The sequence below is a fragment of the Microcaecilia unicolor genome, chromosome 3 (genome assembly GCF_901765095.1).
Source record: "Microcaecilia unicolor chromosome 3, aMicUni1.1, whole genome shotgun sequence".
Taxonomy (NCBI): Eukaryota; Metazoa; Chordata; class Amphibia; order Gymnophiona; family Siphonopidae; genus Microcaecilia; species Microcaecilia unicolor.
The window spans coordinates 534,040,446-534,051,862 of record NC_044033.1 but is presented as its reverse complement, the minus strand read 5'-3'; the positions used below and the strand labels follow the sequence as shown (position 1 = coordinate 534,051,862).

The 11,417-nt window shown below is 44.2% G+C and overlaps 1 protein-coding gene across 1 annotated transcript in view; it reads left to right on the top strand.

Moving 5' to 3' along the window:
- Positions 1-210: 210 nt before the first annotated feature.
- Positions 211-11,417, top strand: part of FRK (fyn related Src family tyrosine kinase) — a 67,932-nt gene continuing 56,725 nt past the window's right edge. Inside the window, 1 exon segment of the mRNA XM_030199224.1 lies at positions 211-1,393. Coding sequence (XP_030055084.1) covers positions 987-1,393 — 407 coding nt within the window. The 5' untranslated portion in view covers positions 211-986.

Here is an 11,417-nt window from a genome sequence, read left to right as displayed (position 1 = left end):
TAATAATGAGTAAAAGTCACTTTACCAGAAGGATTCCTCTTCTACCCTGTCATCAACAGCTCTCTCAGTGCCAAGAGACTGTCAGGTTTCTGCCAGGTGAGGCCAGAGGGTAAACACTTCCATCTAATCACTGCGAAGGGAGTTACAAAGTACAAAGAGGAATGTAAACCAGGAAGTTAAAGAAGCATACAATCAGTGCCTGCTTGTCCTTCCTGTACTAAAACAAACCACAGCTCTCAGGATTAGCAAGGCAGGACTGACAGCTCCTCCAGGACTGAGGAGACAGAGGGCACCTGAGACTGTAGCAGACACCGGCCCTTCAGGACTGAAGAGGGGGAGAGAGAGGACCTGAGACGAGACTCACCAGCCCTTCAGGACTGAAGAAAGGGAGAGAGAGAACCTGAGAGGAGAGACTCACCAGTCCTTCAGGACTGAAGAGAGGGAGAGTGACAGGACCTGAGAGGAGAGACTCACCAGCCCTTCAGGACTGAAGAGAGGGAGAGTGACAGGACCTGAGAGGAGAGACTCACCAGCCCTTCAGGACTGAAGAGAGACAGGATTTGAGATGGACCTCTCAGAACTTCGTCAGACTGGGCACCTTTCAATCCTCAGAAGATAAAGGGGGGATAGTCCTCAGAGCTAAGAGGGGGAACAGACTCCCTCAGCATTCAGGAGACTGTCCAATCCACCTGGGATTTTCTATATTGTGTCTTTTGCTGTAGATAAAGGAACTGATCCAAGAGGTGATGTTTCTCTTCACCTTCAGTCATGTCCTGCAATGAAAATCTTACTAGGACTGAGTTTTAGACTACAAATATATCAGTTTTCTTAGACTGTCAGTGCTGATCTCTCCTTAGTTATCCTGTCCAACAGCAAGAAGCTTCAGACATCTCCTGAGAAGATCAAAAGCATCTTCCCACAGACAGCACAAGAGGGGAAAGAAAGGATACATGTGAAAAGAGGCTTCCTGGGAAGGAGACCGAAGGATGGGGAACTACTGCCAGAAGCACTGTGGGACCCTACAGCCCTATGTGCCTTGCTGCTACCCCTCCACCTCCGAGGATAAGAGAACCTCTTACATTGCTGACAGCATCGTCATCAGTAACCCGATGGTGCAGCCTCCGGTTAACCTGCAACCATCTCAGCCGGTGGCCCGTGCCCCGGCCCAGAGAGCATCACTGTCTTCCAAGTTCTATGTGGCGCTCTACGATTACCAGGCCCGCACTACTGAGGATCTGAGCTTCAAGGCTGGAGAACTGCTGGAGGTGATTAATGGAGAAGACACCCAGCACTCGGGCTGGTGGCATGCCAGAGCCCTGGGATCTGCACACAGAAAGGAGGGCTACATCCCCAGCAACTTCGTGGCCCCCTTTAAGAGCATCGAAGCAGAACCGTAAGTTTCTTTCTATGGTGCAGGTCTGAAGGGAATGAATGAACAGATCCTCTTACTGGGTGGGGGCAGGGGGGGAAGAAATGAAAAGTGTTAAAGAAGATCTGGATGCATTATACTGTATTGGGTCCTGTGCTGGGTATTACAGGAGGGGGTCTGAAAGCTGTGGGCTCCAGGTCCTGTGCTATACACTGTCTATACTGTGCCAGAGGTGAAGGTGAGGACTGAGAGCTTTGGGTGCTGGGTCCCATGCCAGGTGCTGTCTATATGGTGTTGAGGGAGGGGGGTAAATAACTTTTGGTGTCTGAGAAAGAAAACGCTCAACGATATCCCTATTAATGAGCAAGTGAAATGGAGACGCAAACCCAAGAACTGTTCCAGCTGTTAGGGCTGAGCCGCTGAAGAGTGATATCTCCGGCTACCAGTGAATTTCAGTTTGGAAACAAGAGGCTGAAAAGCATAAATTGGAAGTTTCCTAGTTCAAGAGTTATTGACAAGGAATGGGAATAATATAAAAAGAAAATCTTTCCATTGGACTAACATTGCATTTTTTAAACTAGCTTTTGAGAGTTAAAACCTCCTTCCTCAGATCAAAAGACAACAGTGAAATACAGAACTGAATGCTAAAAGCCTTCCGGTGACAGTCCTTATCCCCCTGAGACAGTCATTGGAGGGCTTTTATCATTCACTTATATATTCTGGGATTATCATTTATTTTTTGTTGCATTTGTACCCCGCACTTTCCCACTCATGGCAGGCTCAATGCAGCAGGCAATGGAGGGTTAAGTGACTTGCCCAGAGTCACAAGGAGCTGCCTGTGCCAGGAATCAAACTCAGTTCCTCAGTTCCCCAGGACCAAAGTCCACCACCCTAACCACTAGGCCACTTCTCCACATCCTTTGCTAATCCTGTCCTGATCAGAGGAATAAGGTTTTAGACTCTGAAATCTAGTCAAAAATATGTATGAAGATAAGTCTACTGAAAGATATCACTTTATTTTCCATTTATTTTTATTTATTAACCTGTTCGGGGCATTTGCATGGGAACCTCAGTACTTTTTCCAAAGCAAGAGAAAAAACAACTCACTTCCTGTTATTTTAGCTTTCTTAGATCCAGGTCTCCTGCCGTCCTAAAGAAATCTTTCCACACGGAGAAACCAGCATCTAATTCTGTTTCTATGCCTACTTTCTCATGAATGCAGGCTTGAAGGAAGTCCAGTGACTTCTCCAGGGTACAAGTCCGCTTTTAAGCTCTCCAAAGACGCGGGAGTAATATAGTAACATAACATCTTAGTTTACAAAATGACGACAGATAAAGACCTGACCAGTCCATCCAGTCTGCCCAGCAGTCACACTCATGATTAAACCAACAATCCAAGAATGTAACTAACAACATTTTACTTGCTAAATACTTCCCGTCTCCCACTGAGATGCACAGCACTCACACTCCTACGCGCAATATGAATGTGGTATAAAATACGACAGACTCGATCCTGCTCTATCTTTGCCGTTTTCCGGACACTGATCTTAAAATTACTGGAGCTGCCATGGAAGCTCAGTGCAGCCCATCCTGATCTGTCCTTGCCATATACAGGACACAGACCGTAGAAATCTCCTTCCCATGGTAACATTGCCATGAGGGCCTTTAAGGCAGCCTCTGATCCTGTCTGTCTGTAACACTGTCCACCCCTTTGTTTGTTTGATGCTGAGTACAATGATTTTGTTGTTGCTAACATGTAACATTGGAACCATGTTCCTTTGGTTTGATACTAGGAATTCTACCTGCTGTGATAACCGCTTAGATATTCTATTGATGATTGTATATCAGATAAAGTGACCCCCAGGCTTACTACATGACATACAGTATTGCGTTAGCTATTGATTAGATATTGTAAAACACATTGAGTTCTATATAGCCCACACTGAAAATCCATTGCATTGCTGCTCCTTCTTATACTGTGCTGTTACATAACTGAGGTAAGGTTTTCCACTTACCAGACCTTAACTGTAAAAACTATGGTGCAGTTGGTACAAAGGCAGTGTGGTAAACGTTGAAGGACGATGAGGCGACACAAGCAATGAGGGCCCTAGTGCTGCAATAAGAAAGAAGGCAGCTGCTGCACTGAACTCACCTCCAAACATTACCCCTCATTCCGTTCCCCCCTATCATCCTCAATCTGCTCCTCCCCTGATCAGTTCCCCCCCTCCTCAATCAGCAATCCTGGATCAGACAATCAAACCCCCTAAGGTTAACCTCCCACAAAATAACCCCCTGGGTTCACCCCAACTAGACCCCCCCCCTCCGAGAAGTCAGGAAAGAGCAGCTCCCTGAGTCACCCGCCCTCCCCCACACTTACACAAGAGTTTCCTTGGTAGTGTAGTGGAGAAGCTTTGGGGTGATCCCCCCCCCCTCTGTTATGCCCCTCAAACAAATGGATTCAAAATGGTACCCATGACCCTTAATGTCATTGTACTACCACAAGGGGGCATTACTCCATATAAGGATTATCAATAGAAATCAAACAAAATAAAACATGGAAAAGAAAATAAGATGATACCTTTTTTATTGGACATAACTTAATACATGAGGAAGAAGGGCAACCTTCGAAAGCTAATCAAGAAATGTATTAAGTTATGTCCAATAAAAAAGGTATCATCTTATTTTCTTTTCCATGTTTTATTTTGTTTGATTTCTATTGATAACCTTTAAGAGAGGACTAACATGGCTACCACACCTCTCTCCATATAAGGAGCAATTAACATAGTAACATAGTAGATGACGGCAGAAAAAGACCTGCACGGTCCATCCAGTCTGCCCAACAAGATAAATTCATATGTGCTACTTTTTTATTTGTACTGTCCTCTTCAGGGCACAGACTCTATAAGTCTGCCCAGCACTATCCCCACCTCCCAACTACCAGTTATTTATTAGATGTTATTTATTTATCACACATTATATACAGGTATTTTGTTCCTAAAACACTCACAATCTAAGTTTTTTGTACCTGGGGCAATGGAAGAATAAGTGAATTGCCCAAGATCACAAGGATCTGCACTGGGAACTGAACCCAATTCACCTGGTTCTCAGCCTGCTGCATGAACCATAGGCTACTCCTCCACTCCTGAAAAAAAAAAATCACCCATGGCAGTGTGAAGCAATGTAGGTATTAATATTCTGATTATATAATGATATGCACAATATGTAGGATAACCATAAAGCCTACTGAGATCATGATTACTGACAAATCATTTTTTTCAGGCTTATACGTATAGAAATATTTTGCTGATACATTTGTTGAGACTAATGTTGAGCCATATAGTACATAAGTGTTGCCATACTGGGACAGACCAAAGGTCCATCAAGCCCAGCATCCTGTTTCCAACAGCGGCCAATCCAGGTCACAATATACCTGGCAAGATCCCCCAAAAGTACAAAACATTTTATATTGCTTATCCCCAGACCAAGACAATTCAGGAATTTACAATTATAAAGCTAAAACGACTCAGCAACCATTGATGTTTGTTCGAAGCTGGTATCGGCATTGAGCCAGTATCGGCTTCGAGGAATCATATTGTTGAGCAGTGCATCTTGCATTGCTCCAGTAGCCTCGGCATCGTGGAGTTATCATGTTGTTGAGCAGTGCATTCTGCATGGCTCCAGTAGGCTCATGTCATGGTTGGCGCCGGACTTAGTGATTATTGTAGGAGGAACCGGATTCTGAACCTCGGGCGTTAGAGCAGAAGGGTAAACAATCAGTAAGTGGCACTGTCACTTTAAAAGGTGAACTCCAAAAGTCTTTGATGTTTGCTCGAAGTCAGTATCGGCATCGAGCTGGTTAGTCTGCTGGGTCCCTGCAGTACTATCAGAGCCCACAGAAGCATCCGATTTTCACTGTCTTTCGGGAATACCCTGATCCTGTCCCCCGGGCATAGCAGCAGGGGAGAATACAGAATCTGCAGGCATATCAGTGATGTCGAGCACTACAACCTGCATGGCTCCAGTAGCCTCCATGTCGATGGCGTGCACGGCGCCGGACATACTGTATATTGCATGAAAAACCTGATCCTGACCCCCAGGCGTTAAGAGCGAGAGGGTGAACAGAATCGGTAGAGTGGCAAAGCCAGTGCAGGAGGAACCTAATCCTGACCCCCAGGCATTACAGCGGGGGGGGGGGGGGGGGGGGGGGGAGGGGTTAACACAATGTTTTACATTCATTAGTTTAATAGGATATTTAAAAAGTAAAAAAAGATAGGTACTCAAAAGAACGGTTCATGGTAGCATCGAGGACAATACATTCCAGCAACAGCACCATGGGATTGCTTTAGATTGTAAGCTCTCTTGAGCAGGGACTGTCCTCCCCATGTTTAAACTTGTACAGCGCTGCGTAACCCTGGCAGCGCTATAGAAATGCTAAGTAGTAGTAGTAGTAGATATGGACTACCAGTGGTGGAAGGAGTAAAACATCTTTTGAGAAATGAATGGAAGGCAGCCTCTATGAAAGAACTTTAAAGCTGGAGTATGAGGTCAACAGTGGGGTAGTGGATGAGGATTTGCAGTTATCGTTGTACTGCAGTAGGAAGGTATTTTTATTGTATTAGGCAGGATACATTGAAATGTTTGGATGTGTGTGTTTTTTATAGCTGATTTATCTTTGGAATTTGATTTAAAACATTTTGATATAAAGTGCAATTTAGTGATAGTTGTTGAATGATTTATAAGTGTGATACAATTTACAACTATAAGTGTTTTTTTTTACCCAGTGTTGTGATTTGCATTTCATTTTCTGGAGAGGAACCTTTCGTAAGCGGTGAAAAGTTGTAAAGTTTGAAATGAAGTCCAATTATAGGAAGTTGTGGGCTCAGAGATAGATTCCACCTTATGTGTTTACACTTTTGTGGACTGAGGTAACTTATGACAAGCTTATGCAAAATAATACAGCACATTTGTCTAATCTCCACAGTTCATATCATGACTCTCAACCTTAAATTCCTTTCATTCCACATCCCAGAGTAATGTGTTTCTCTTCTCCCACAGTAAAAACATCGATACCGGGATTTCTCCCATTACTCAGCAGCAGACAAATTAGAATGATACATAAATAAATACAAACATTCATTAATTACATCCTAAGAAAGCAAACTGCTAACCACACCCAAGCGATTGGCACAATGCAGATGCGACTCCTGCAGGCTTTCAGACCGCTCACCTCTGAGTTGCTCACTGATACTATCATGCCACCCAGAGGACAAGGCCTAATGAAATGTGAGTCTGGTGCATGTGGCACATGGACTAGAGGTACAGTCAATACTCTAGAATCTTCTACCGCACATCCACTGTGACACCTGTTTGGAAATGCGATTTTTAAAATCCCAGCAAACTTCCATTTCAATTTGCCATTTCTAGTCTGCTTAACCCTCAAGGAACATAAGAATAACCATACTGGGTCAGACCAATGGTTCATTTAGCCCAGTATCCTGTTTCCAACAGTGGATGAGCCAGGTCACAAGTACCTGGCAGAAACCCAAATAGTAGCAACATTTCATGCTACCAATCCCGGGACAAGCAGTGGATTCTCCCATGTATATCTCAATAGCAGACTATGGACTTTTCCTCCAGGAACTTGTCCAAACCTTTTTCAAACCCAGATATGCTGACCGCTGTTACCACATCCTCTTGCAGCGAGTTCCAGAGTAGAGAATGACACGGGGACCTATGGTAACCAGGAGGGGATGGGGACACGGACAGATCCCAAGGAAGTACTAAAATAAGGGCCATAATGCAGTTTTGTGCATTTCTCAACAAATTTAGTTCTGCAAACAAACATAGGTAATGAGCTGCATTACATAATTATCATCTACACTGCCTAATTTTGTATAGATTTTGCATTGCACTTTAAAAGTGGGACAACTTCCCTATGAGGAAAAGCTAAAGTGGCTAGGGCTCGGGAGATATGATAGAGGTCTATAAAATAATGAGTGGAGTTGAACGGATAGACGTGAATCGCTTGCTTACTCTTTCCAGAAATACTAGGACTAGGGGGAATGCAATGAAGCTACAGAGTAGTAAATTTAAAACGAATCGGAGAAATTTTTTCTTCACTCAACACATAATTAAACTCTGGAATTTGTTGCCAGAGAATGTGGTAAAAGCAGTTAGCTTAGCAGGGTTTAAAAAGGTTTGGATAATTTCCTGAAAGAAAAGTCCATAAGCCATTATTAAAATAGACTTGGGGAAAATCTGTTGCTTATTTCTAGAATAAGCAGCATAAAATCTGTTTTGCTGTTCTGGGATCTTGCCAGGTACTTGTGACCTGGATTGGCCACTGTTGGAAACAGGATGCTGGGCTTGATGGACCTTCGGTCTGTCCCAGTATGGCAATACTTATGTTTTTATGTTCTTAAGTTACTTTATCCATAGAGACTGCAAATAGCTCACGGGAAAATTAGGAAAAAGCAAAATTAGGCAGGTTATCAGGTGATAACAATTGGAAGAAAAAGTCTAGTGGGCAAATTCATTAACAGCCATGAGCCAGACAGACTTGGGAAGGTCACATCTTATTGCCAGGAGCCAGAGGTGAATCGACTGGTTAACACCTTCCACGGACCTTCAGTCTTTGCCTGCATGACTTATGCTTCATATCTATAAGTGGAAAAGAAGTGAAGGGAACAGCAGAGACTATTTGTAAAAGAATGTAAACACCTGTGAGTAGCTGAGGTTTGGTGTTCCTGTCTTTCTCTGTAATAGCATCCACGTGAAGCAGCTGTGGGATGATGGAAGGCTTGTGAAATCCAGGCTTTGAGCAAATAGATACGTGTGATCTGTTATTGAAATTGTTTAAGCCGGGTGACTCCCAGCAAACTGAGCAGCAACCGGCTCCTCTAATAGACCGGCCTTTCCAGTCACCATTAGCTAAAAATAGCTGAGCACTCCAGGAGCAAGGAGAAGACAACCCTGATCTCCTCTCTCATTATTCTGCTAATTGAGGTCAAATCTCTAGGGCTGTGCTGGTGCTCTAGGTGATGGAGCAATTGGGGGTCACAGTGCACAGATATCTTCCTGGTGTCAGTTCACTTTCAGAAACTTCATGTGCCTGGCTGTGTGCACCTGCTGCTCCCCTGGCACAGGGCGAGGGATTACAGAAGGGAGTGTACAGTCTTGCGTAAACTGCTGTAAAACTGTATTTAAACAGTAAACTTCCTTTACTGTTTAAATGCTTGGGTGCATAAAGAGCGGCATGACCAGCAGGAAAAAGGAGGTGAGAGTGCCGTTGTATAAGTCTCTGGTGAGGCCTCATTTGGAGTACTGCGTGCAGTTCTGGAGATCACACCTATGGAAAGATATAAACAGGATGGAGTCGGTCCAGAGGGCTGCTATGAAATTAGTAAGTGGTCTTGAACGCAAAAATGATAGGGACAGGCTTATGAACCTCAACATGTATACGCTGGGAGAGAGGAGACATGATAGAAACGTTTAAATATCTCAAGGGCATTTATGTACAGGAAGAGAGCCTTTTTCAAATGAAGGAGAGCTCTGGAATGAGGGGGCATATGACAAAGTTAAGAGAGAATAGGCTTAGGAGGAGTAACCTAAGGACGTATTATTTCACAGAAAGGATGGTGGAGTTGTGGAATAGCCTCCCGGTGGAGGTGGTGGAGTCGAGGACTGTTCCAGAATTTAAAAAGGCATGCGATAAGCATGTGGGATCGCTTAGGAACAGGAAGCATTAGGGGTTACAAAGGATGGGCAGACTGGATGGGTCACATGGCCTTTATCTGCCATCATGTTTCCCTGTTTGCCTCTTATAAGCTGGGGGGGGGGGGGGGGGTGGAGAACAGACAGAAGAGGCGTAAGACTTGCACTTATGCATATATTAAGTAAACGCACAGATTTCTAATAGTCGCAGGTGATTGGACCTGCCAGGCATTCCCTGCATTAAATGAATGCTAAATGCATCTCTCTGCCCTTCCTGCCTTTGTAAAATTACTCTACATCGAACAAAAGACAAAGAACAGCCTCCCTGGACACTTCGTGTTCTGCTGTTTCACTTCTGTATTCACTCACTGATGCGCTGGTATATTTTGGCTCACACCTCTTTCGACTGTAGTGCAAGGCAAGCTACATTCAGGTACAACAGGAATTTCCCTGTCCCGGGAGGACTCATAGTCAAGAAGAGGAGCCAGTTCTGCATGTAAATTATACAATAGAGTACGTATCATTGGTGCCACTGAATCCAACTTTCACAATTGAGTGCTGGAGCGATTCTATAAGATATGTGGCCAAATCGCTTAATACGTAAGTGAAGGAGGAGCAGTATGGGTGGGTTATGGGCATGTCATGGGCGTGTCTCGGAGATATACTAAGTTCTGTGCATTGCAGGGCAATATTAGGCACTCAAAGTGCCACTGACTTGATGTAACTTTTCATGAGCCAACGCCAACTCACAGTCATTTCTGTAAGTTTGTACCCGAGACGCTGGAGGGTTCCATGACTTCCCATGATCACAAGGAGCCACAATGGGGTTTGAACTGGGCTTCTCTGGTTCTTGTTCTGCTGCCCTAAGCTTTACTCCCTCCACTCCTGCATTTCTATGCAATGTGACAAGACCTGAGTTGGATCAGCACATTTGCAAAATGGAGCCAGTTGATAAGGAAGGAATATTCCCTCCAGTAGTGACCGAATTCTGCTCTTTGAAGGTTGTACAGACAGAGAGTTCCAGGTTATAGAAGTTGAGATATAAGCAGGTACCTTTTGGAAGCCTTCAGCCCCATTTAGAAGAGAATAGTAGATTTCCAGATACATAGAAGAGTGGCAAGTGCAGAGACTTAAAGGAAGCATATTGTGGCCATGGTTTGGATGGTCGTTCAGGACTCAGTTTCAGAACAGCAAAACCATGTCAACAGTGGATCAAAGATGCCGATGCTATACCTATCTCAGTAAGGTAACATAGCACCCAGAGCCAAACCCAGCTCTGCACAACTACTCTAGAGAAGGTGTTGATGTGAGTATGTGCTCTAGTCATCATTCACTCAGCTGTGCCCTGAGATGCCAACCTCTACCCCACCAACACCTGTGGACAGTGTCTGAAAAAGTAACAGATATAAATATGTACTTTTCATGCTTGTACATGTCTGTGCGATTTCAGAAGAGCCCCACTCCATGTGTAAAACAAGACGCCCTTTCTAGTCCCAATTCACTCTCAAGCAGACACTGTGGGGGAAAACTCTACAAACTCATTATAGTCTACTCAGACTTGATTGGCATCTTTCTGGAGTTGGGGCTCAGAATATTCCTCCTGCAACATCTCTGTCTTTCTTCTTTTTGGAAGGCCGTCTTGAATGGAAAAGAAATGGGCCTAGAGGTATAGACTTGGATTCTAATCTTCACAGAGATTCTGGAGGACTAACTAGCTAAATCTACTGTCGCATCAGGAGTCCCTCTTTAGTGGGCTGTGACTGTATGAACAGAGGTCCATTTTGCAGTTCTGATCTCATGGGTTACTAACATCACCATAGCTCTGACCTTCTGACCTATGACATAACCCTCAGGCGTCAAACCTGCCTGGGCATAAGTGAAGCAAATGCAGCCTGCTAGCCAATTGCTAGGGTCAAAAGAAGCAAAAGGTTGAGTGAACTTTCTAAGGATTTTAGTCCATTGAAATAGAAGGTCAAAGCGCTTTTGCAACGCAATGTATTCAATGCAGTTTTTACCTTTGTGGGCATGAGGCCTAAGAAAAATATTGGTAGGATGATGGGTTGGTTGAGAGGAAACTCAACTATGACCTTTGTAAAGAACTTAGGATGAATGTGCAGAACCACTGTGACGTAAAATGTAGTCTAAGGCGGATTAGTTACAAAGAACCTGGAGCTCACTCAGTCTGTGGACTACAGTTACCACCACCAAAAGCACTTCAGTTAAGTATTAAGTGGGTTAAGTGGCTCAAGACAATGTTGAGGTCCCATCACACTGCAGGAGGCTCGATGGGAGTCTTCAACAGAAGTAAATGCAAATAAAGAAAACAAAGGCTGTA